At 44.0% G+C, this 26,240-nt stretch overlaps 1 protein-coding gene across 5 annotated transcripts; it reads right to left on the bottom strand.

The window, feature by feature from the left end:
- Positions 1–269: 269 nt before the first annotated feature.
- CENPN (centromere protein N) lies at positions 270–26,232 on the bottom strand. Of its 5 annotated transcripts, none has more exons than XM_019413102.2 (11): positions 26,066–26,230; positions 21,623–21,803; positions 19,742–19,787; positions 17,087–17,146; positions 16,328–16,404; positions 9,315–9,491; positions 6,611–6,712; positions 5,498–5,558; positions 3,891–4,003; positions 1,160–1,286; positions 270–925 (listed from the first exon to the last, which is right to left on the bottom strand). In XM_019413102.2, the coding sequence occupies exons 2-11, from the start codon at positions 21,791–21,793 to the stop codon at positions 843–845; spliced, it is 1,017 nt and encodes a 338-aa protein (XP_019268647.2). In that variant the 5' UTR covers positions 21,794–21,803; positions 26,066–26,230; the 3' UTR covers positions 270–842. The 5 variants fall into 5 exon arrangements, 4 of the variants coding, with proteins under 4 accessions (XP_019268647.2, XP_019268650.2, XP_019268649.2 ...); XM_019413105.2 differs by lacking the exon at positions 26,066–26,230 and adding an exon at positions 25,942–26,044; XM_019413104.2 differs by lacking the exon at positions 26,066–26,230 and adding an exon at positions 25,672–25,896.
- Positions 26,233–26,240: the final 8 nt, after the last annotated feature.

The following is a 26,240-nucleotide window of genomic DNA, read 5'->3' as shown; positions in this document are numbered from 1 at the left end:
TCGCTCCAATTTTTCAACCTTGTAACAGATGGAGGCACTCGTATCTTGTTACATGGCAGTTTTATCTCTACCTTTATTCGGTCCTTGCTTTTTGTTTGCTTTCCCATTTGCCCAGACTGCCTCACCTTTTAATTTTATCGTAACTGTAATAAACGTTTTTATACCCCAAATCCTTTGTGGAACACAACAGGGAGTAGAGTTTGAAATGTTATTAAGAAAGGACATGCTATATTGTGATGATCACCGAAGAATTTCCATCAGAAGTGATGTACCAGTTTTTAAATCTTTATTCACAAATCAGTATAGTATGGTGAGTTTGAATGCCATATGTAGGATAAAACAGACTATGAAAAGTATCATACTTACACAGCAACTATTATATTACTGAATCATCTGATATTGTACTTCCTGCAATAACTTAATAGACCCAACTCGACCCTTTGAAGGGACCAATTTGATGATTTTCCTAGAAAGTTTTGAGTTGAGGATAGTTTCTTGCTATTTCTTTCCATGATCCAAGGCTTCAGACAAAATCACTGGAAACAGCAATTAGAACTCAGTCTCTCCAGGATCGAGGAGAGACAGGAGTGAGAAACAGGACACCTAGTCACTTTTTAAAGGCCCACAATTGCTATGCTTTGCAGGATATGGGGGAGCGGGGTGCACACTGGAGGAGGAAAGAATCAGTCCCAACAAGCATATTGAACATTTCTGGACTGTCAATATTAAGAATGAATTTCTAAAACACAAGTTCATACACAGAAGCTGTCCAGCTAGCTGTTAACTGAAATGCATATGCAATATATTCAAGGAAAAAGTGTGCTTACAAAACCACACACATCCTATTTGTCTCTAATTTTAAAATAATTCATTCCCTTATTGGGTATGCAAGTGAGCAACGGAGAAAGTGGTGCGTCTGCAATACCTGAAATTAAAAAAACAAAACAAAAAAAGTCAGTTTAAAAATGGCCAAGATTAGAGGGTGGGTGGATCATGGACCCCCGTGACGTACAGAAGGAGAATATACGCAAAATAGGGCACGCGGGGATAGCAGATGGGAGCCAGGAGGAAGCTCAGAGGTAATTTGCCAGCAGAGAGAGAGGATCAGATATAGTGTGTCGTGAATTCTTCCCGCCTGTAAGATAAGCTGACTACTTACCAGCTGGTGCTAAGGATTTCAATGCTTCCAGAAGATGCGGGCTAGAGAACTTTATTAGGCACCGGAGGGGCTCTTTTCTCTCAGCCAAGATGCCTCCATGGAAGTCACTTTTGAATTTCGTTTCAAGCTGTCAACAAATTTATTTATAAATAACTACTAAATATATCAGCTGTGATGGCAAACTGTAATTAAATCAGGTGATGTGTTTCATTAATTCTTGTCCTCAAGAAATACAGGGATCGACGGGGGCGGGAGCCATTTAATTTGCTAACTGCAAACGTAGAGGGCATCCCGTGTGTCAAAAGGCATCATCCACAAAATGCCATGTATGCACAGTGCCCGCACACAGGAGACCTTGGAGGTCAACTCTACCCCCAGGTGATCTTCACCTGAGTATTTAGTTTGCATTCTTACTGGCAAATTTGCACTATCTTTTGAAATCTGTCATTTCGATGTAAAAATGTCATGTCTGTCGAGTCACTACCATGGTTTGTTTTTACCTGATTATGGAAGATTTCAAAAATACACAAAAGTAAGGAGCACAGGCAATGAGTCCCCATGTGCATGTCACCCGGCTGAAACCATTATCAGTTCATGGCTAGTCTTCTACCAGCCCACCTCCTGTTCCATACTGACCACTGCCACGGGACTATTCTGCAGTAAACCCCAGACACGATGGTATTCCATCTGTAAACATTCAGTACCTAGAAAAGACCTAAGAAGGACTCTTTTTTAATTTTTTTTTTAATGTTTGTTTATTTTTGACAGAGAGAGACAGAGTGTGAGCAGGGGAGGGGCAGAGAGAGAGAGGGAGACACAGAATCCAAAGCAGGCTCCAGGCTCTGAGCCGTCATCACAGAGCCTGACACAGGGCTCAAACCCACAAACAGTGAGATCATGACCTCAGATGAAGTCGGATGCTTAACTGACTGAACCACCCAGGCGCTGGTCTTTTTTGTGTTTTTTTTTAAATATTTTTTTATTTTTTAGAGAGAAAGCATAAGTAGTGGAGAAGGGCAGAGGGAGAGAGAATTTTAAGCAGGTTCCACACTCAGCACAGAGCCCAACATGGGGCTCGATCCCACAACCCTGGGATCATGACCTGAGCCTACATCAAGAGGTGGAGGCTCAACCAACTGAGCCACCGAGGAGGTGCTGCAGAAGGACTCCTTTTAAAACCTTCATCTCCGTAACAGTATCAGACCTAGAAAAATTGGTAACAATCTAACAATCCTTTAATATCAAATATCCACTGGCTGCTTCAATAGGTACTGGAGTCTTAGATTCTAATTTCAAAATTCTTTTCCTTAAAGTGCCTCTTAAAATTTACAGGCAGTATTTTGAAATGTTTAGAGGGTGAGTATTGTCTGCAACTAACTCAAATGGTTCAGAAGAAATCAAGAAAAAGAAGGAAAGGAAATGTGCAAAATGTTAACAACTGGTGAACTGAAGCAAAGGGAAAATGGATGTTCATTGCAATGTCCTTGCAAGTGTTCTGAAGGTTTGACGTTTTTCAAAATAGAAAAGGTAGGGAAAATTAATAGCAGGCATGAATCAACATGCACTCTGACTTACAGAACAGAGCGATTCTAAATTGTATCCACGGGGGGCTTTGCAGATTCTTACTTATTCTCAGTGGTTCTCTTTAGTAGGCAGAATCAGCCAGAGAGCTTGTAAGAACAGATGGCTGGGTCCCACCTCCAGAGTCCCTGATCCAGTAGGACCACGGTGCAGTGGGCCCAATAATCTGCATTTCTTACCTGTTCTCAAGTGATGCTGATACGGTGGCTTCAGAGACCACACTATGAACCAGTGTCCTAGACTATGAGTTGTTCAAAGGAACTGGGTTAAAACTGTCATGTAGGGAGCCCAACTTGAAAGATAATAGCTTTTCCCACTAAAAACAAATCAAAGAAAACAGGTGTTGGGCCTGGGTGAGCAGATCAATGGCGGATTTAAAGCACTGCCTATAACTGTAGGGGGTGCAGAGCAGAAAGAATTTACTAGAGGGGAGGAGGGTGTTATGAGTAGGAGTGCCAGTATTAGACTGGGGCAATCGTGATATAAACCTTGAATTTTTCTAATGGTGGCAATGGGCTTGCCCCCAACCTGGCTTTCCTGGTGGGCAGTGGCACAGTTCTAATGAGCTAGGTTTATAGTATTGACTAGGCTACTTACTGGTTTCTCTCCGGTGATGCCAACTGGTCTAGGTATGTCACGACTTCTTTATTCACTCTTTTATTCAATGAATATTTATGAGCACCGACTACAGGCAAGTGTGGACGGGCTAGAAAGGGGATAGCTCACAACTTTTTTCCCCTCAAAAATACAGATCACAGCTGGTTACACAAAACTAAATGAGTACCTAAGATGAAATCAAAAGGCAAATTCAGAATTTCTAGAAGTCTCCTTCGCTACCATGGGAACTTATTACATACGATAAAGACGTCTATTTTAACTCTTCAATTTATCACACAGAATACAAAGTGATAGTGACGCTACTTATCATGGTGAGCAATGAGTGATGCACAGAATCAGGCACCATGACCATACACCTGACACTGGCCTAACCTTGTGGGTCAACACCACTTCAGTAAGAAAAAAGAGAAGTTAAAAAAAGAAAACAGTGATAAAGGAAAAGAAAGTTTCTTATTATCGTTTTCCACCTAATTTTTTTTTCTTTTACAAACATATGGGTAACTCATAGTTCATGTTTATAGCAATGTCCCACCTTATATTGTGCAAATTCTAGTCTTGGTTGAGGATAGTCTCCAAAAGTTTCTTGAGTCACTCTCTGGACTCTCTCTTTTTCGATTCTGTTTTCATGAATGATCCTTGAATCCACTATACATGGAAGATTTCAAAAGAAAACAGACATTAGAAATGTCTTTCATCCATAAAGTATCCTCCTTTCCTTCCTAACTTTTCAACTGGCTCGTGTCATTTAAAGATACCATTTACTGGGGTGCCTGGGTGGCTCAGTCCGTTAAGCGTCCAACCTCGGCTCAGGTCATGATCTTACAGTCTGTGGGTGGACCCCGCGTTGGGCTCTGTGCTGACAGCTTGGAGCCTGGAGCCTGCTTCGGCTTCTGGGTCTCCCTCTCTCTCTGCCCCTCCCCTGCTCATGTGTGCATGCTCTCTCTCTCAAAATAAATAAACTTAAAAGAAAGTTTACTGTTTCTTCTCTTGATTGCAATAATTCCTTACTATAGGAAAATCTGAAAGCGCACGCTGGTAAATAAAATAAAAATCCCCAATAATTCTACCAATGAAGGAAAAGCATTGTTAATGTTTTAATATATTTTGTCTAGCTCACCCCTCACTTCTTAAAATTATTTATTTATTTATTTATCTCGAGAGAGGGAGCAAATAAGTGAGGGGCGGAGAGAGGGAGAGGGAGAATCCCACAAGGGGCAGAGAGAAAGAGAGAGAGAGAGAGAGAGAGAGAGAGAGAGAGAAAGAAGCGAGGCTCACCCAAAGTGGGGCTTGAACACACGAATCGAGATCACGAAGTCAGATGCTTAACCAACTAAGCCACCCAGGCACCCTTAGCCCCCTTTTTAGCAAATAAAAAGATATGTATTTTTAACTGGGATTATAAAATACACAGAGTTTTGTATCCTGCTTTTTTCACTTAACATGACATCAACAGCGGTTCCTATGCCATCGGAAAGTCCTAAACGTATTTAAATCATAATTGCTGTACTATCTCATTTTATCACCAAATCATTGCTGAGAGACAGGAAAACATTCATTTCCATAAATGTATGCTGTACCCCTCCACTCTTCCGTCGTTGTTTACTCTGCTGTCCTGGGTTTTCCACGGACAGACTCGTGCCACCTGTGAGGAGCGACACAGTCACAACTGAGTATTCCAGAAGCAGTTTATCCAGCGCATTCCGAGCTGGGGCTCCAGACTCAGACAGACTTGGATTTCGTCTCTGGCTTCGGCAATTCCTAGCTGTGTTAACTTTGCCTGGCAAGTGGCTAAACCCATCTGAAACCCAGCTGCCCGATGAAGAGATTGTTCGGGCACTGCTATGAAAATGAAGGAAATGATACCTGTAAACATCTTTGTGTGGTGCCTGGCACTAAAGAAACGCTTGACTATTAGTTAATTTTTGTTTTTAGTGTTACTACTTGCCATTCTAGTAAATGCTAGAAAGAACCTACGGGAGCTTGGTTTCCCCCTTTCAGCAGAAAGTTAATTTGCAATTTTTCGCAAAGCAGTAAATAGTTTTGAATCAGGCTCCTAGTGATTAGATGTTTTACCGAGTGATAGAACTCTAAAAAGGAATGATGCGCTTCCAAATTTGTTTTATCTTAAAACACACATACTGTGCATGTCCAGCTCAAGGTTTTCTTGTAGAGGCATAGTGGAGTTGTGAGTTTCAAACTTCTAAAAAAAAAAGAAAGAAAGAAAGAAAGCTGAATCTTTTCCTAATTTTAACATCTTGAAATATAAATAATAAATGGTTTTAGGACACAGGTACTAAATGTATTTGCAATGTGATGTTTCTGCTTGATAGCTACGCCTTCATCACCACAAAACACCTGCCGACATTCCTTTTAGAAAAACCACTTTCCTCCTGGAAGCCAATCTCTCATTCCCTACTCACGCTGCAGCAACTGTTTTTGTGTTTGACGATGTGAATTTTCCTAGGAATGAATGCAACTGTCATAGAACAGGTGGAAGGGTGGTGGGTAAGGCGGGGGAGTTTGCTATGGGAGAAAATCATTAACTTAATGTTAGATTTTTTTTTTTCTTTAAAGAGTGGCTTGCAGAGAGCCATCACTTTTTTCTATTTAGAACAGATGAAAATACGTAAGTGTAACATATCTAAGGGCTCAGAGATATACAGAGAGCATCAACAATCCACTTACAGGGGTCTAAACATATGGGCCCGCAGTTGCCATGCAGAGCGAAAAATAACCCTGAGTCTGTGCAAAAGGCCAGATCTACTTTTATCATTAGAGGAAACAATGCATTCAAATAATCTTAAGAAATAAATAAATTGGGGGGCTTAATAAACCGACGCTTTCTCCTTTCCTTGTAACCCCTCTATTACCTGCTTGACTGATGGGACAAAAATTAATTCTGCTTCTGTCTTGCATAATGGAGTAATAGAATTTAGCTTCAAAAGACAGTGTCAAGTTACTGTAAAGATAAAATAACTTCTAACTGGAAGAGCTCATTTGGAAGCTGGGCTCTCTCACGTAAGCTCTGATGACTGATGAGCAGTATAAAACACAATGCAATTATAACAAGATGATAGTGGGGGACCGTTGTTTCCTTTCATGTTGACTGAGAGCTTTCTCCGCTTCAGTAATATCGGAAGTGATCTCCTTCTGTTGGAGGTGGACTTTCCCACCTGCCCAGATGCTTCTAACTCAAGTGTGAAAGAGAAAATGGAGACGCACACAACTTCACAGAGTCACTGATGGGCTCACCTGATTATACTGTTTGAAAACAATAGCCTTCAGAGAGTCCAGATACCGGCTTCTGAGGTCCATTTTCACAATCTTATGGTGATTGCTAGCAACGGTCAGCGCCTGGAAGTGAAAATTACCAAGACCATGAGGATTACCGTGTTTATCCCGATATTTATAATATCTATGGTATTTGATTGAATTTTTGCACTAAGCACACGTGACTTCTTCCTTTTCTTATATGTAAGGTAACCATTTGTTTATTTCCCAAACAAGGAAATGACTGATGATGAAAGGTGACAATAATAATACTTTAGAAGGCAGAATCCAAGACTCTGAGTTCGACAAACTGAGGTTATATCCTACATATTTTGTGATTTACTTTACAATAAGGTAATCACATGAAAATATAATTTTATGACTGTTGGTGATACAAAATAACCACAGAATTCACTCCTTCAGTGGCCGTTTTCCAGTGATGTCATATCACATGTCCCTTTTTAACTTTAGAGAGAGAGAGAGAGTGTGCATGCATGAGCAGGGGAAAGGGGCAGAGAAGAGAGAGAGAGAGAGAGAGAGAGAGAGAGAGAGATTGAGAGAGAGAGAACCCCAAGCAGGCTTCACACTTGGTGCAGAGCCTGACGTGCATCTCGATGCTACAACCCTGGGATCATGACCTGAGCTAAATTAAGAGTTGGATGCTCAACTGACCGAGCCACCCAGGCATCCCTCTGTTCCCTGTATTAATAATTAAAATTCAGCATCCATTCAGAAACCAAAATGGCCCCGTGCAAACAGTGGAATCTAGCACCGCATGCCAAGGGACCCAGAAGGGTTCCTGCCTTGTATACTGGGTAACAGGCAGACAAATCATGGGACAGGCTGTCCCTTATTAGACCTATCTTTTGCAAGTATTTTCTATCACTCTGTGGCCTACATTCTAATTCTTTTGATGTTGTCTTTTGCACAGCTGAAGTTTTAATTTTAATGAAGTTCAGCTTATCAATTATTACATATTTTTCTATAATGGATTGTGCCTTTGGTGTTACATCATTGCCACACCCAAGGCTATAGAGGTTTTCTCCTATGTTACCTTCTAGGAGTTTTTTGTTTTTTTTTTTTAGTTTTTTTTTTAATGTTTGTTTATTTTTGAGAGAGAGAGAGAGAGGGAGATACAGAATTTGAAACAGACTCCAGGTTCTGAGCTGTCAGCACAGAGCCTAAACACAGGGCTCGAACTCAAAGCTTGGAGATCATGACCTAAAGTTGGACGCCCAACCTACTGAGCCACCCAGGTGCCCCACCTTCTAGGAGTTTCTGTAGTTTTAGATTTCTATAGTTTCTATAGTCTTAGATTTACTGCTATGATCCATTTCTGAGTTTATTTTTTGTAAAGGTACAAAGCCTACACAATCTTCTTTTTTTTCTTCCTTGTGGATGTCCAGTTGCTTTACCCTCATTTGTTTTTAGTTTTTTCTTTTCAACATTTTATTTAAATTCTAGTTGGTTAACATACCATGTAGTATTCGTTTCAGGGGCAGAATTCAGGGGTTCATCACTTACATATAACACCCAGTGCTCATCACAAGTGCCCTCCTTAATACCCATCACCCATTTAGCCCATCCCCTACCCACTTCCCCCCATCAACCTGGAGTTTGTTCTCTATATTTAAGAATCTCTCATGGTTTGTTTCCCTTTCTTTTCCCCCCTTTCATATGTTCATCTGTTTTGTTTCTCAAACTCCACATATGAGTGAAATCACATGATATTTGTCTTTCTCTGACTGATTTATTTCACTTAGCATAATATACTCTAGCTCCATCCACACTGATGCAAATGACAAGATTCCATTCTTTGGATGGCTGAATAATATTCCATTGTATGTAGACACCACCTCTTCTGTATCCATTCATCAGCTGATGGACGTTTGGGCTCTTTCCATACTTTTTGGTTATTGTACACAATGCTGCTATAAACATCAGGGTGCATGTGCTCCTTCAAATCTGTATTTTTGTATCCTTTGGATAAATACCTAGTAGCACAATTGCTGAATCAAAGGGTAGTTCTATTTTTAGTTTTTGAGGAACCTCCCTACTGTTTTCCAGAGTGGGTGTTCCAGTTTGCATTCCCACCAACAGGGCAAGAGGGTTCCCCTTTCTCCGCATCCTCGCCAACACCTGTTGTTTCTTGCGTTGTTAACGTTAGCCATTCTGACAGGTGTGAGGTGGCATCTCATTGTGGTTTTGATTTGTATTTCCCCGATGATGAGTGATGGTGAGCATCTTTTCACGTGTCTGTTAGCCATCTGGATGTCTTGTTTAGAAAAGTCTCTATTCATGTCTTCTGCCCATTTTTAACTGGATTATTTGTTTTCTGGGTGGTGAGTTTCATTCATAAGTTCTTTAAAGGTTTTACACACTAACACTTTTATCGGATATGTCATCTGCAAATGTCTCCCCCCTTCCGTAGGCTGCCTTTTAGTTCTGTTGATTGTTTCCTTCGCTGAAGCGCATATTTCTTCTAGACTGAAAGACAATAAGAGAGCTCCAAACCAATACTTGTGTTATGCTCCCACTTGTAGAACACTTTCTGCTCCTTATTTTAGGAAATCAAGGATTACATGTGGCATTTTATATAAAACGCTTACTGAGCAGTTTAAACCTACATAGACCTCAGAGATAAGCGTAATAAAAATACTATAGCTTATAGTAATTGGTTCCATACCTGACTCAGAAGGGGTGTATTGCTCTTCAGGTGGCAGAAGGAAGTGAAGGCGTAGGGAGTCTGGGAATAATACACCACAAAAACCGGTTTGTACTGGTTTGGCTTTCTGTACTGTGTTCCCCAGGCGATTCGAATCCATACTGCATTCTCCTCAGCGTCTCTGAAGCTGACCGTCACCTTAATAAAAAGAAGATTTAAGTTTCCTAATTAAAATCTGTGGCACCAGGGGGCCTGGCTGGCTCGGTCGGTAGAGCATGTGACTCTTGATCTCGGGGTTGTGAGTTCAAGCCTCACATTGGGCATAGAGATTACTTAAAAAAAAAAAAAAAAAAAGTCACATTAAAAAAAAAAATCCATAGCACCAACAACTGGTGCTCCTTCGGGGTGAAGGATGTGTGTGTAACCTTGCACACAGGCTGAGATCTGGCAGAGTCTGTAGTTTTCAGTACAGTGCTCTGGGAATCTTTGGGAAAAGGTTTTGTGGTTGTTTGGAATTATGCATTTATGCCTTGCAAAGTCTTTTGGAAAGAAAACAAATTTTATTTTATTAAAAAAAATGTTTATTTTTGAGAGAGAGAGAGCGTGAACAGGGGAGGGGCTGAGAGAGAGGGAGACAGAGGATCCCACAAAGTGGGCTCTGTGCTGACAGCAGAGAGCCCGATGCGGGGCTTGAACTCACGGGCCATGAGACCACGGCCTGGGCCAAAGTTGGAGGCTTAACTGACCTGGCCAGCCAGGCACCCCAGAAGGAAAACAAATTTTAAACCCTATAATCAGGGTATCACAATTTTTCAACAATTTCTTGGGCTTGTCCTGAAAAACTGTTCACTGACCTGTAAGAGTTTATGAAATAAGGCAAGCTTACAAATGGCATACCTGATTTATAAACAAGACTTTTTGACATCGAGCACAGACCTAGCGTGCACTATAAAGTTTAATGGTAAGATTTCTCTGGAGTAATGGGCTCAAATATATTAATCCAAATGTTCTTATGCATTTAGCTCAGATGCTAATGATTATTCTAAAGTTACGTGGCAAGAATATAGAAAATTCTACTTGGTTTCCATTTCATGGATAAAATACAGATCTTTCTAAACCGTTAAACGTAATTGCCAGTTGGGTTAGAACTTAATGGCCTCCTCCTAGACTCTTAACTGCCCCCCAATTCAGCTTCCCCTTGGAAGTCAGACCCTGGACAGGAGGCAGCCGATGCAGATGCATTTGGCTTGCCCACGTCTCCTTACTTCCTCCCTCTTGGATCCCCAGAGAAAGCAGGTGGTAAGAAGGCAGTTACTCCGACTCCGCCCACTCTTCATCTGGCTGCTTTCCCACATTCCCTCCGTATATGAGACAAGGAGCCCTCCCCAGACTAGGGTGTGGAGTGTGCGGGGCTGTCTGACCTGCCCGAGTGAGGAGCCATAGCGCTTGGCCCCGACAGGCACCCAGTGGGCCTCTGCTGGCTTGTGTCACATTATAAAAGTGAAGCCTGTAAAATCAAGATTGAAGGCACTACGTGGAGGGCTCACCTTTACCAGAGGGAGAATATCGGTTGCACTCAACATATTCAGGTTAACCTCTCTAGCCAACAATGAGGATAATGTAAGCAAGGGCTTTTGGAGAAGCTTAAAAGAGGTCTGTGTCCTTCCTAAATTGGATGTGTGGTTGGGCACACATGTACGCTTTCCTGGAGAGGGGTGCGGTATCATTTACCAAAATTTTCATAAGAGTCTATGATCCAAGAAAAGGTTAAAAATCAACGGGCTAAGATGTTCTATCTCACATTGTTCTCGTAAAGATGATATTCAGATACCTGAAGAGGTAAGGCCCAGATGCAGACCTTTGCTTTTTCCCACGAAACTACCTTGATAGATATCATCCTTCAACAGCAAGGATAAAGCACGCTTCACTGAGGATAGCTCAGATTAATACTGTCCAAGCTGAACTAGGAGGTGAGTCCAGCCAAGTGTCCTAAGTGGTTTGGCTAACCTGGGATGGTACTGCTGGCCAGGGGTACCCTGGCCGTAAACTGCTCATAACTGGCTACTGAACATTGCAGAAAAAAGTTTAGCATGGGAAACAAATGAAGCTTACAACACACAGAATTGCTACATACTTAACTATGTTAATATATTTAGTACAGATTACCATTATTGTGCTATATGATGTATAGGTAAAAAAAGGAGAGTAAATGTGCTACCTTTTTACAATTGAAACATATTTTTTAGTTTGTCTCTTTTTTATAAGTTTTCTTTTTAATTTTTTTAAATGTTTATTATTTTTGAGAGAGAGAGAGAGACAGAGCACAAGCGGGGGAAGAGCAGAGAGAGAGGGAGACAGAATCTGAAGCAGGCTCTAGGCTCTGAGCTGTCAGCACAGAGACCGTCGTGGGGCTTGAACCCATGAATTGTGAGATCATGACCTGAGTTGAAGTTGGATGCTTAACCAAATGAGCCACCTAGGTGCCACTCTTTATAAGTTTCCTAAGAACAACGCATTTTGAATAGTTTTACCTGGTAAGACATACGATTAATGACTCTGCCTCTCTCTCCGTGTCTCTCTCCCTGGCATACAGAGACCATACTCTCAAAGGCTCTGGATCAGATCCCCCGTAGCACAGGCTCCATCCATTACCCCCCAAGTTAGGCTCCCAGCTCCCTCTGTCGTACCAGCTTCTCTACCCCATTGGTTCAAGGGCAAGAGTTCGTAACCTGAAGGCCCTGATCAAAATCAGCATGTCTACAAACTAACTGAACTTTGGCATTTCCTTCAATCGTGAAGGTAGGCAACGAAAGGGTAGAATGTTAGGAACTATTACTCTATTGTCTGGACAAATCCCAAATATTTTCTCACCCCATTATAGCCTTGCACATGCCTCAAAAATATCATTTATGCCATCACTACTTTGAAACTAGTTGTTTTTAGACCTACTGTGAGATTATTTACTGTGTTAATAAAGAAGCACATGAGTACTACAGCACGACTTCGTATTTTAATACCTTAATAATGGTATTTTCATGTATTTGGTTTTCCTTGTAATTCTCTATATTATAGCATTTAAAAACGACTTTCAAGGGGCACCTGGGTAGCTCAGTCAGTTAAGCATCCAACTTTGGCTCAGGTCACGGTCTCACAGTTCGTGGGTTTGAGCTCCACGTCGGGGTCTGTGCTGACAGCTCAGAGCCTGGAGCCTGATTCAGATTCTGTGTCTCCCTCTCTCTCTGCCCCTCCCCCACTCACACTCTGTCTCCCTCCATCTCAAAAATAAATAAACATTAAAAAAAAAAAATTTAAAAAAAAAATGACTTTCAAGAAGTGGCCTATAAGCGTCACTAACAGCAAAAGGGGTCCTTGGCACAGAAAGGTTAAGCCACCTCCTGTAGAGCAACAGGCAAGTTACTATTCAGTCCTGGGCACCAGGAGACTCTACTTGGCATGACATCACCATCAGCAGCCTTTTGGAAAGTGGGGTTATCCAGCTGCTAGTTAAGTCAGGAGGAAGAAAGCGAAGTCGGCTGGGAGTCCTCGGGTAGTTGAGAAATGGGGCTGGCACACGTGGTCCAGCTCAGGGCAGGGGAACAGGGGAGACAGAGAAGACACCAGGGTGCTGGGCATTTGCCGGCCTTTCAGGCAGGAAGATCTGACCAGTAAAAAAGCTCCTTTGTTCACCCAGCCTTTTCCACTAGTCTGTCTGAAATTCATTCAGGAGGGAAAAGCTTTTGGAATGCAGAAGTGATGGAAGAGAAGAAATCTAATAACTGGGGTGTTTGGGTGGCTCAGCTGGTTAAGCATCCAACTTTGGCTCAGTTCATGATCTCAAGGTTCATGAGCTCAAGCCCCGTGTCAGGCTCTGTGCTGAGAGTGCGGACCTTGGGATTCTCTCTCTCTGCCCCTCCCTTTATTTTGAGAGAGAGAGAGAGAGAGAGAGAGAGAGAGCGAGTAAGCACAAAGTCCGATGTGGGGCTCGAACTCATGAAACTGTGAGGTTATGACCTGAGCTGAAATCAAGAGTCAGACGTTCACCCGACTGAGCCACTGAGGTGTCCCTAAATATTTTTAAAACTACAGCTATTAAAGGAATGAGGAGGTGGATAAGGAGGTGGCAAAGCCTGTGCCCAGTCCATTCATGCTGTCAGAGGGGAGCAGGACGGTTGGTTTCCTCTCAGGGAGACTATGGGACCGGAGGAAGGCTGACAATTAAAGCAGGAAGTAGGAGGCAAATGGTGACAGGAGCACAGGACAGAGGACCGCCTGCCAGGGGGATCAGGGACACTCCCTGAGGGGGCCAGAAGGATACGGAAGAGTGAGCTGTGCAAAGGCCGGAAGGATAGGGAAGAGCGAGCTGTGCAAAGGCCAGGTCGGGGAGGTCGTTCCAAGGAGAGGGAACAGCCTATGGCGAGCTCAAGGGCTTGAAGACTGGTTCGGTTTGGGTGGAGTGTAGACTACAGGTGGTGACACCTGACAGGCAGGCAGGGGATCCAGGAGGGCACGAGGAGAAACACATCAGGAGTACGGACCCAAAGAGTGTGAATGAATCTGAAGAAGCCAACGATTATAAGCCAGCGGAAAAGGCTAAATTAGTCAACAAATGGTGTTCGGACAACTGATTAGCTTCTGACAGGGAAATGAGAAAGGACTCTGTCACCACCTCCCCCATCTCTCGCCGCAGCCGAAACTAACCAGGGCAGGGCTGAGTGCAGAACCTTGTGGTGATGCTCCAGTGAAGAGCAGGAGGAAAGGAAAGAGGGTGGTCACGAAGAGCAGTTTAGGATGGGCTGACGACAACCGGGAGAAGACGAGAGATTCAGGATCAAGAGGGTTTGGCTGTTCTCTGACACGTGACCTTCCCGAGCACAAGAAATGGATGCTGTGTATCTGGAACATGGAAGGTGGAGGTGTGAGACCCTGCCAGTGTAGATGTGAAGAGCATGACCTCGAAGCCATCTGCCCGCGTTTAAATCATGGCTCTGCCGCTCTGCCCCTGTGGGACCCACCTTGCTTCGTCAGGAGGGTGCAGTGAGTTAGTGAGTGGCAAGGGCTCAGTGCAAGGCCCGACACACAGAGGTGTTTGCAATCGGCGTTACTGCTGAAAGAGAACAGGCCATGGGATTTTGTGATATCACTGGTGCCCCTGAACAGGGAGGTTCTCAAACTTGACTGGGCATTAGCAAGCGCCTGGAGGGCTTTGGCCCACCCTTACAGCGTCTGAGGGAGCCCAGGTATTTGCATGTCTAATATGTTCCCAGGTGATGTTGATGATCAAACTGTGAGAACTGCTGCCTTTAAAATTCGGTTTCAATATGGCGGCAAGAGCGGTGGCCAGAATGGAAAGGGCCTAAGCATGAAGCCGGTGAGGATGCATTACCCTTTCTTTCTTTTCTTTTTTTTTTTAATTTTTTTTAATGTTTATTTATTTTTGAGAGAGACAGAGACAGAATGCAAGTGGGTTAGGGGCAGAGAGGGAGACACAGAATCCGAAGCAGGCTCCAAGTTCTGAGCCATCAGCACAGAGCCTGATGCAGGGCTCGAACCCACGAGCTGTGAGATCATGACCTGAGCTGAAGTTGGATGCTTAACTGACTGAGCCACCCAGGTGCCCCTGCATTACCCTTTCAAATGGTCTTTTGGGGAAGGTTTTTGAAGGGGGCCACTAAATACCACCCCTCTTCCCTGTCCTTCTGGATCAACTGAGAAATAAGGCAAAGAGTTGGCAGGTGAGGCCAACACATATTTACCAAGAAATGGGGACTGGCTCATATCCACAGGCAGGTGGCCCTCCAGATAACAAAATCCAGTCAGGCAGACCTAACCACATAAGTGGTGGCAGAACCACTCCGGGAAGTCTCCACTGGTAGGGGCAGAGCTGGCCTTGGATGAACAGATCAGAACAGGTGTCCCTGTGGGCACCTGCTCTCACTCAGGTTAAGTTGGCGCTCCTTCCAGAGAAAGGTGAAGGGGATGGTGGAGGGACGCCGGTGCCATTGGGCCTATGGGACCCCCTCCCTGTGAAGGACACATCGGGGGCAAGAAATAAATATTTCCTCCCAAGAGTGTTGTGGTAGAAAGAACAGAGCTTGAGGACGAGCATGGAGAATGGATGTCGTTCCACCAAGACCGGAGCATGCTTATAAGCAGTAGAGTGGGAAGCGGTAGAGAAGCGATTACAAATGGGATGGAGAACAGAGAACAAGGCAGGTGGGCCCTCTGAGGATGCGGGGGTAGGGCGGGGATTCAAACGTCACACAGAAGGGTCTCCGTAAGAAAAGAAATGAGGGAAGATGCTCAGTGACGAGGGTGTGGATACGAGTATGGCAGACGTCACAAAGCGTGAGCTGAAGAGACATAAAGACCACGTCGCGGAGTCTGCATATGAAGAGGGAACGCCACTCTTCTGGAGCGGGCAGCCAGAGCACGGGGACAGTGATGGGTCCTGTCTTTCCAAGCAAGCAGGACTGAGGCAGATTGAGGTGGGAAGAGAAGGAAGTAAGGGAGGCTGTTAAAAACATGATCGCCTCAACCTACGAGAAGGTACTCGGTGGTACCTGTGGACAGTGGAGGGGAGCTGAAGATTCTACGGGCGCTCCAGAGTGACACCGACCGATACCGTAGCCACTGGCCTGAAATTCACTACAGTTACATGAGATTAATGTAGTAGTTTCTCGGTCATGCTGGCCACATTGCAAGTGCTCCATAGCCACACGTGGTTACTAGCCCGTGTACCAGATGGCGTGGACACAGAACACTTCCATCACTCCAGATAGTTCTGGTGCGTGGTGTTCCTCTTGAGAAAGAAGCATTTGGCCTCAAATTGACAAGTAAGGGGTAGGAAAAGTTTCTGTAATGAAGTAGGATTTATCTCTGATCTGGCCTAGAATAGTATGGGATATTACTAATTAAAATTAATTAAAATTCTTACAAATACAAAAACAAACACAAACCAAGGTAGTAGCAAATTTTAACTGCACAGATGCCTTGAAATTGAATTTCGTGGAGATTCAGATGAATTTTATTCTTACATTTTTTAATGCTCTCCGAAGAATTTTCTCAAATGAACTTTTGAATTGTTCCATATCAAAAAGGTCAACGTCTTCACCTGTCAAGGTCAAAAGAAAGTAAAGACAAATCAATAAAGACAAATGTTCAAGAAATACATGTGCAAGGACTCTGAAGCTAAGCATTTTGTGGAACGTCAAAGAGGGACACTGATCTAATCAGACCAATGCTGCCGGTACCCCGGATACAGTGTCACTGAATATACTTCTCATGTTTCCCACAAAAGAGTAATTTTGAAATTGCTCATTTTGAAAGAAGAGACATTTAAAACAAAATTTTTTTTTAAGTTTATTTATTTATGTGAGAGATAGAGCGAGAGAGAGAGAGAGAGAGAGCGCGCAGAGCAGTAGCAGAGAGAGGGAGAGAGAGAGAGCCCTAAGCAGACCCCGCACTGTCAGCACAGAGCCTGACTTGGGGCTCAATCCCACGAACCATGAGATCATGACCTGAGCTGAAACCAAGAGTCAGACACTTAACCAACTGAGCCACCCAGGTGCCCCTAAGAGACATTTCAGAGGAACATATTAGCATTCCTTTTAAAAATGCCAAAATATAAAATATAAATTTCAGTTTAAGATGGAAAACACCAGGGTGCCTGGCTGGCCTAGTTGGAAAAGCATGTGACTCTTGATCTTGGGGGTTGTGAGTTCGAGTTCTGCGTTGGGTGTAAAGATTACTAAAAATAAAATAAAATTAAATTTGAAAAAAATGGAAAACATTACCTGGTTCTTTACTCATTTGAAAAACATCCCAAACTTTCTGGTGCCGATGAAATTGAGTATCTGAGAGAGGGGGGGAAGAGCTTATTACTATCACATCACAGAACTCTCAAGTAATGTGCTTATACATACCTATTTTAAATATGTATTTAATGTAATATGATGCCAGAGAAAATAACAGTAACTTATCAACTAGGTCATACACATTTTTATTCAAATATAAATTTTACGTGGATTAAATCTCCCCCGGACAGCTAAAACAAATCATAAAGAATTACTCAATATAGTAGAGGTTTCGCATCTACTCTTACTTAGACCATTTCTTCTATTCCCACACGGGTCTCCTCCATGGAACCCCTCACTCAGCCAGCAGAACAGGGATGCTGTGCTCCTCACGACTGGTGTTCGCACTGGCTGTTCCCTTTGTCGGGAGCCCTCTTCTCCGAGCTCGAGGTGCCCCTCATTCTGGTGTCTACTGGGAGGCCACCTATGCACAGCAGCCTGCCCAGATCCCCTGCCCAAAGCACCCGCCCACTGCGCCCTGCGCTGCTTTCCTCCGCTGCTTTCCTCCGTAGCACTTACAGCTACCCGGGAGCTCACTCTGCTAGGACTGAGCTACCAGCCAAGTCCAGTCCGCTTTAACCCTTGCATTTCCTGCCCCCGCTCTCTTCTCTCCATCCCTCCACGCCCCCATCTCACTCAGGCTATATCCCTCTCTTGCTTGGCTGCTCCAACGGGCTGCTGTTGGGTCTCTCCCGTCCTCCCTCATCCCTGTCTCTGCACTGAGAGTTTTGAAAAAACAAGAACCTCATAATCTTTGGAGGGCTTGGCTTTATTCTTAGAATAAAGAGTGAAATCCTTCGAGGGGCTTCTGAGTCTCTGAATTGTCCCCCTACCTATGCCTCATTTGTTTTGACCCCCTCCTGCAGCACTGGACTCCCATCTCCCGCCTTCTCTCTGCTCCCCTACTTACCCTCCTGCTCCAAGACCTTCTGGTGCTGTGCCCTATGCTCTCCTGCTCTTTATGTCCCCTTTCCCCTTTGCCTAGTTAATGCCACTCATCCTTTGTGGGTCTCAGCTCACGTCTTCAAGGAAGTCTTTCCTAAACCCTTGGTGTGGCCGACCCCACTCTGGTCTCACAGACCCCCTGCCTTTTCTCCTTCCCAGCACTTGCGACAGTCTGTGAGAATGCATTTGTGTCACTCGGTGACCTGTCTCCCCCCTGAGACTGGGGCCTCTCAAGAGAGTATGAATCAACCTGTTGGACCCAGCAGTGCCTAGCATATAGCCCACTGCGTGGTAGTAGTCAAAGAACATGTGAACAAATGCGTGAGAAAGGGAAACTATGTGGATCTACCCTTTACGGTCTAGACATCATCCAGTCACTGAAAATGAGACACACTCAACCGGAGGCAGATGCGCTGAATGAATTCAGCTATTTCGTAGTTGGAGCGGAATATAAAGCTGAATGTGGTTATGCCCCAGGTCACAGAAGGCAGTGAATATCAACTGATAATGATTAATTAGTAAATACCAGGGGTTTTTTTTTAAGAATTTTTTTGTTTTTTAATGTTTACTCTTTATTTATTTTATTATTATTTTTTTAATGTTTATTTATTTTTGAGAGAGAGAGAGACAGAGTACGAGTGGGGCAGGAGCAGAGAGGGAGACACAGAATCTGCAGCAGCCCCCGACTCTGAGCTGTCAGCACAGAGCCCGATGTGGGGCTCGAACCCACCGCCCCAACTGTAAGATCATGAGCTGAGCCCAAGTCAGAAGCTTAACCGACTGAGCCACTCAGGCACCCCCTTGTTTACTATTTATTTTTGAGAGACAGAGTGTGAGCACGGGAGGGGCAGAGAGAGACGGAGACACAGAATCTGAGCTGTCGGCACAGAGCCTGATGTGGGGCTCGAGTTCATGAACTGTGAGATCACGGCCTGAGCCGAAGTCAGACACTCAGCCAACTGAGCTACCCAGGTGCCCCATACCAGACTTTGTTTTAAGAACATGACATGGACTCATTTCATCCTCACTGTCACCTTATGCGACATCATCATTATTATAAAGGTTTGTCCAATGATAATACCGAGGCAGAGATGTCAAGGGCCTCCACCAGGACTCACAGGGAGACAATGACAGAGCCATGAACTGAACCCGAGAAATCTGGCCCTGGAGCCTGTGTTCTTAGACTCCACAGTCTGTTGCCTCCTGATGAGGGAAGTAAACATCTTAAAGAAGAAAATACAGAGAAGAAACCTAGGATACAAAGGGGGGAAAAAAAAAGAAATGGAAGGGGAGGAGAGGTAACAAGTTACACCGTAATAGGAACAAATTCTCGGAAATTTATTTTCAATTTCTGTTAAAGATACAGAGCCTGACAAACGTGCTTAGTGTGTGCCAGTGACCGTGCTAAAAGAGCTTTTCAAGCATTATCTTATTTAACCCTCCCAAACGACCCTGTGAAGTAGGTACTATTGTTTCTCCATTTTTCTTGGGAGGAGTCTAGGCCTAGCAAAGCCATGTGACCGGGTGAAGGACTGGAGACTGGTAAGTGACAGAGGAGGGACTGAAACCAGGTCCACCTGACTGACATCCAGAACTGCCTCTCTGACAAAAGGGGATGGGGTAAGTGTAAACACAATCACCGACACTCACAAATGATGTCTAAAAGGGCTGCGTCACGGAGACTTGCACGCTTATTCTGAAAGAGAAGATAAAACACTGAGTGAACGTGGGGGATAGTTGGGTTCTGCTACATTTACAGCACATTTTAGAGTTGCTTAGAACGAGTGTCACCGATCTCTGCTCTCCTGCCAAGTAGCAGATACACCCGACTCATGTCTCGGTAAAGGCACTCTCCTCTCCTCCCCCCACAATCTACTCTTCATTCAGCACTTTCAACTTCCTGTTTTGTTTTTTAATCAGCTGTATCCCTCTAAACTTCCTCTACATCAGGGTTTCCCAACTAGGCATTACTGACATTCAGAGGCAGATAATTCTATGTGTGGAGGGCTGTCCCAGGGTGTTAAGGAACATTCTGGCCTCTGCCCAGCATGAGCCAGTAGTATTTCCACAGCTTTGACAACCAAAAATGTCTCCAGACCTGCAGACAAAATTGTCCTGGTTGAGAACCACTGCCCTACACACATCCATTGACATACATGCATATTATATATCGTTTTTTGATGTTGTACATAAAGATCGAGTTTATCTTATTTAATGGCTGAAGAATATTTTGTTATGTGGACGTAACATTATCCTCCTATGTAGAGCTATTTCCAATTTTTTATTTTTTAAACAAGGCTACTTAACATCTTATTTATGTATAAATACTTACATGTTTGTACCTAAGTATATGAGTATCGATTATAATACTTATACCTCTTTTTTTTTTTTTTTTTTAATTTTTTAATGTTTATTTCTGGGAGAGAGAGAGAGAGAGAGAGCAAGACACAGAATCCAGAGTAGGCTACAGGCTCTGAGATGTCAGCATAGCTGACGCAAGGTTTGAACCCATAAACCGTGAGATTATGACCTGAGCCAAAGTCGGTCGCTTAACTGACTGAGCCACCCAGGTGCCCCACCTCCTTGTTTTTTTATTAATTTTTCCATATAAATCTCCCACAGTGGAATTGCTGGGTCATAAAGCATATCTATTTAAAAGTGAGTGAGGGAAGAATGTACAGGAATAGGGGCATTCTTTATTCTTATGCTTGCAACTTTTCTGAAAATCTGAAATTGTTTTAAAATGAAAAGTTAATAAATATATGTGAAAGAGGGGGTCTCTTCCCATACAACTTTACCAACACATCTGAGTATTAACCTTTTCATCTTTAGGTGCAAAATCTAATAGGTAAAAAAAGAATACTTCTCATTATTTTAACTAGTATGGATTGTATTTTCCCCCATGGTGGTCACTTTCTTACTGATACGTAGGCATTCTTTGGAAGTTGAAAAAGCCAATCAAAAATTAGTAGTAGGTAGCCCACATCCCTTCACAGCTTAGCAGCTGCACTAAATTTCTTTTAGACTCAAAAAAGGAAGTGGGGCGCCTGGGTAGCTCAGTGAGTTAAGTGTCTGACTCTTGATTTCGGCTCAGGTCATGATCTCACAGTTCCTGAGATCGAGCTCTGCTCTGGGTTCCGTGCTGACAGAAGGGAGCCTGCCTGGGATTCTCTCTCTTCCCCTCCTCCACTCATACTCTCTCAAAATAAATAAACACTGAAAAAAGAAAGAAAACCTTTGGAGCACCTGGGTGGCTCAGGCGGTTGAGCATCTGACTCAGGTCATGATCTCATGGTTTGTTGAGTTTGAGCCCCATGCTGGGCTCACTGCTGTCAGTGCAGAGCCTGCTTCAGACCCTACATCCCTCTCTCTCTCTCTCTGCACCTCCCCTGCTCATGCTTGCTCTCTCTCTCTCTCTCAAAAATAAACATTAAAAAAAAAAAAAAACCTTATTAAAAAAATCTTATTAAAAGAAAAAACCAAAGGGGTTGCATGATGCTTAAGGTTCATCATCTTGAACACTGTTATCACCTCACAGAGCAGAACCAAGTCCTGAACGAGAGATTCCTTTCTCTGCCGGAAGTTTACTGTCTGCAGTTGATTTTCAGGCAAAAAATCCCAGGCTTTGAGGATTGTCATCATTTCAGTCATTGGGATTTTCAAGATGGTCCTCTTGATAAACTCGGCAACAGTTTCATCCATTTCTTTGGCACTTCAATAAAAACAAAAACAGCACAGCAAAGTATTAATCAAATATCAAAGGTTAACTTAATGGAATTTTTCAGCATGTTTTTAGCCAGGATTTTGATTTGTTGGTCAAACACCCAAACGTTTACCTTTTTTTTTCAGGCATTCTGCAAAGTGTTTCAAAAGGAGGATTTGATTCTTCTCTCCTTAAGCCACATATTTAAATGGCTTTGGAGGTTTTAAAAATTAGTGCTCCCTCTCCTTGACAGGCTAGAGTATTTTAATCTTTGATGGGAATGACAGGTAAATCATTCATTCGTTTACTCATTCACGTAACAAAATCTGAGCACCCATGTGTGCCAGGCACTTTTGCAGGCATGGGGGAGAGATACACCTTTAACCAAAAAGACAAAAATCCCAGGGCGCCTGAGTGACTCAGTTGGTTAAACAATGGACTTTGGCTTAGGTCATGATCTCACAGTTTGAGTCTGAGCCTGGTATTGGGCTCTCTGCTGTTAGCATAGAGCCCGTTTCAGATCATCCACCCCCCTGCCCCCGCTCTGCTCCTACCCTGCCCATTCTCTAATAAATAAATAAAAACTTAAAAAAATAAAAAGACAAAAACCCTGCTAGTGTGAGCATCCATTCTAGTGGGGAGAGAGAAGCAACAAGAAAATCATAAACTGTGTTAAAAGTGGTAAGTGCTGCAGAGAGAACAGAGCAGTGTTAGGAAACGAACCATAGTTAAAGTGGAGCAGGCTGGGAACAAGTCGGGGTGGTGGGGATGGAATGAGTAGGCCTCATACAGGTGACGGTTGAGCCCGTACTTGGAAGAAAGAGTGAGCCATGTGGCTGGCTGGTGAAAGAACTTGCTGGGCAAAGGGTACAGCAAGTGCAAAAGCCCTGGGGCTTTCAAGGAACAGGGAAGGATGTGAAGGATGCCTCCAGTGAGGCCACAGTGTAGACAGTAAGGAGGCACAGAGGAGGTAATAAGGTCAGAGAATACGGAGGGCCCAGGGGTCACTGCCACGATGATGGCTTCTACTCTGACAGACACTGGCTGCTGGAAGATCCTGAGAAGAGGTGGGATATGCTCTTGTTTAGGTTTTCTACCAGGATCAATCTGGCTACTGTCTTGGAGGGGGTGGAGGGCGGAAGTAGGAAGCCAGGTAGGAGGCTGCTGCAATACAGATAGGAGATGATGGTGGACCGAGGGGGAGGGGTGGGAAGAGGTCAGATTCTGGATCTGCTTTTAAGAAAGAGCCCACGGGATTTCCTGATGGACTCGATGTGGGGTTATGAGAGAAAGAGGGACCAGAGGTGACACCAATGTTTGTACCAGGCAGCTGAAAGGACAGAACTGCTATCCCCTGAGTTGGGGAAGACTAGAGGTGTGGGCAGAGGCAAGCTCAAGAATTCCATTTTGAACATGTACGTTTGAAGGTTGTTAGACTCCAAGAGGAGATGCTGCTAAACAGTAGGATGCAGGAGTCCAGAGGACACAGTAAGAGACAGAGGTGAAGAGGGCTGCAGTCTCTTTCTCATTTAAGGGATTACCAGCTAACATAGTGTTATTACCTCACTTTCCCTGCCTGCTGCCGGACAGGGAGAGTCTTCAACCATCCTAAAGGTCTTGAGCCCCAAATCTGGCATGGCTCCCTCAGCAACAGACAAGGGCAACGATCTTCAGGAGCATCTCTTAGGGGCTGTCTTACAGCTGTGGCACTGGGAAGGGGGGTTCTGAGCCCTTTCATTACCTTCCTCAGGGCAGAAGCTGTGGGCCAAGGGTGGCAGCTGATCTCAACTGTTACCTCATCTGGGGGCGCTGATGGGCATCTTCCCACTGCCCCCCATTTTAAAATATGGTACACAGGCGTGCCTGGGTGGCTCAATCAGTTAAGCAATGAACTCTTGATTTCGGCTCAGGTCATGGTCTCGCCTTTTGTGAGTTTGAGCCCCACGTCGAGCCCTGTGCTGGCAGCTCGGAGCCTGCTTTGGATTCTCTCTCTCTCTCCCTCTCTCTATGCCCTTGCCCAACATGCATGCGGGCACGTTCTCTCTCAAAAGAAATAAACTAAAAAAAAAAAAAAAAAAAAATATATATATATATATATATATATATATATATATATATATATATGGCACATCAAAAGCAAGCATGGTTTCTCAACAAAGATGAAGCAAGGTGTCTGCAGAATTTAAATTTAAACTCTCTGCCTATCTGACAAGAAAGAGCATCAAGACCTTGGTATCCAAATTTAAGAAAAGGGGCAGAAGTCAGTCTGTCTATCTCATCTACTTCCACCACGCCTAGGAGATTAGCAAAAGGACAAAGAGAGAAGTATCCCCCTATGGGAACCAGGCTGTGACTCAATGCTACCACCTGAGTGTTTAACATTGCATACAATCTATTACCATTGCCCATTTCCAAAAAGATACTGACAGTCGACATGATTTTAAGAAGATACTGAAAACAACACTTCCAGGAAAAAAAAAAAAGTGGGGAACTATTAGGACTTTAGAAAGAGAAAAATAATAGAGAGAACAGAATCAAGATCATGAAAATGGACTCTGATTAGTTTTCTTATCCAGATACAGGACCAACCTACCTTAATGTCAACACTAAAATCCTCACCATGGTCTATAAGGCCCTGGGTTTGCTTCTTGCCTCCCTCCCCATCATCTATCACTCTCTCTCTCTCTCTCTCTGGCTTTCTGAACTCCAGCTACATTGGTGTTTAGTTCCTCTAGTAGAGAAGGATACTTCCAGAGAAGGCTCATTGTACCTGCAGTTACCCCTGCCTAGAACATTCAGGTTCATCATGCACATTATTCACCTGGGTAACTCTTGAATTTAGGTCTCAGCTCGGATGGCTTCTACTGAGAGAGCCTTATTCTGCCCACCCATTCTTTTTTTTTTTTTTTTTTAATTTGTTTATTTTGAGAGGGAGACGAAGAGAGTGAGCAGGGCAGGGGCAGAATTCCAAAGAGGCTCCAAGCTGTCAGCGCAGAGCCCACTCAGGGCTGGAGCCCACAAACCCTGAGATCATGACCTGAACTGAAAGCAAGAGTTGCACATTTAACCAACTGAGCCACCCAGGCGCCCCTGACCACCCATTCTAAAGGTATCTCCCCACCTTCCATTGCTTACTGTCTTTACAAAACTATCTAAAATGATCTTGCCTATTGATTACTGTCTTAAAATATTGAGCCACTAGAGTAGGAACTATGTTTGCCTTATTCATGGCTATATCCCTAAATGATAAATACATGTGGAATGAAATATTAGATATTCTCCATAAGCAGTGTGTGAGGAGATACCCTGGGAAAAAATAGGGTCCAACAGTCACTGATATATCAAACCAAATTCTCCCACTGAAAACACTGGCGCGGGGCGGCGGGGGGGGGGGGGGGGGGGTGGGGGTGGGGGTGGGGGTGGGGTGGGTGGAAAGGGGGTAGGCTTGTAAAAATGCATTCCCAGGGCTCCATCAATTTGAACTGGGGGGAGAGGGGTGGGGGTGGAGTCGGGCACCCAGCTGCGCGTTGAGAGCTTGCACTTTTAGAATGCTTCAGAAGATTCTTCATTTTGGGTTAAGTTTGCAAAATGCCATTCTACAGACTTCTGGTAGAGAGCATTCAGTCTCACCAATAAAGCTGGTAAACCCTTGAACAAACTCCTGATTCCCTGTGACTAATTTCTTTTTACTTCTAGTTCTTAGTAGCACAGTGCCTGGCATATATATATATATATATATATATATATATATATATATATATATATATATACATATACATACACACACATATATATATATATATATATATACACATACATACATATACATATACACACATATATATACATACACACACACATATATACATATACATACATATATATAGCAGCTCCTCAAGACATCTGTTGAATGAATACATGACAAGAGCCCTTTTAGGTAACTTTTCTGTAGATCTACATGGAAGGGCTGCCACTGGAGCATTAGGAAAAATACGACAGGCGCACGGACGGAAAAAAAAAACGGATGCCAAGGCTGACTTAAAAAAAAAACCAAAACACCCGACTCCCAGCACCGCAGCAACCCAAGGGTCGGATAGCAGAGTAACCCGCCACGTGACAACTGGCGGAGGCTCCGGAACTTACGTACATCCCAGTAAGGCCCCGCCCCACTGCGGGCGGAGGTGATGTCACGGATAGTATCACCGCCCTCTCATCCCGGCCTCAACTGTAGTCCCCCACTTCTTGCCCGAGGCCCAGCGCCAATCCCGCACCTTGAGACGTGTGGCAGACGTGAAAAAGTCGCCCCACAAGCCTGAGATGTGGCTTTCTCGAGACTCCCGCCACACTCAAGGTCCCGATCCCACGCCGCGCGCGGGCCTCTTACAGTCGGTCATCTCCAGCAGTGTCTCTTCTCGGCAGCCGTTCCCGCCCGCTGCTCCTTCAAAG

This window comes from Panthera pardus, unplaced genomic scaffold (assembly GCF_024362965.1).
Source record: "Panthera pardus isolate Hobbes unplaced genomic scaffold, ASM2436296v1 HiC_scaffold_19, whole genome shotgun sequence".
NCBI lineage: Eukaryota > Metazoa > Chordata > Mammalia > Carnivora > Felidae > Panthera > Panthera pardus.
The sequence above is the reverse complement of the archived record's forward strand: the minus strand, read 5'-3'. Positions and strand labels throughout refer to the sequence as shown.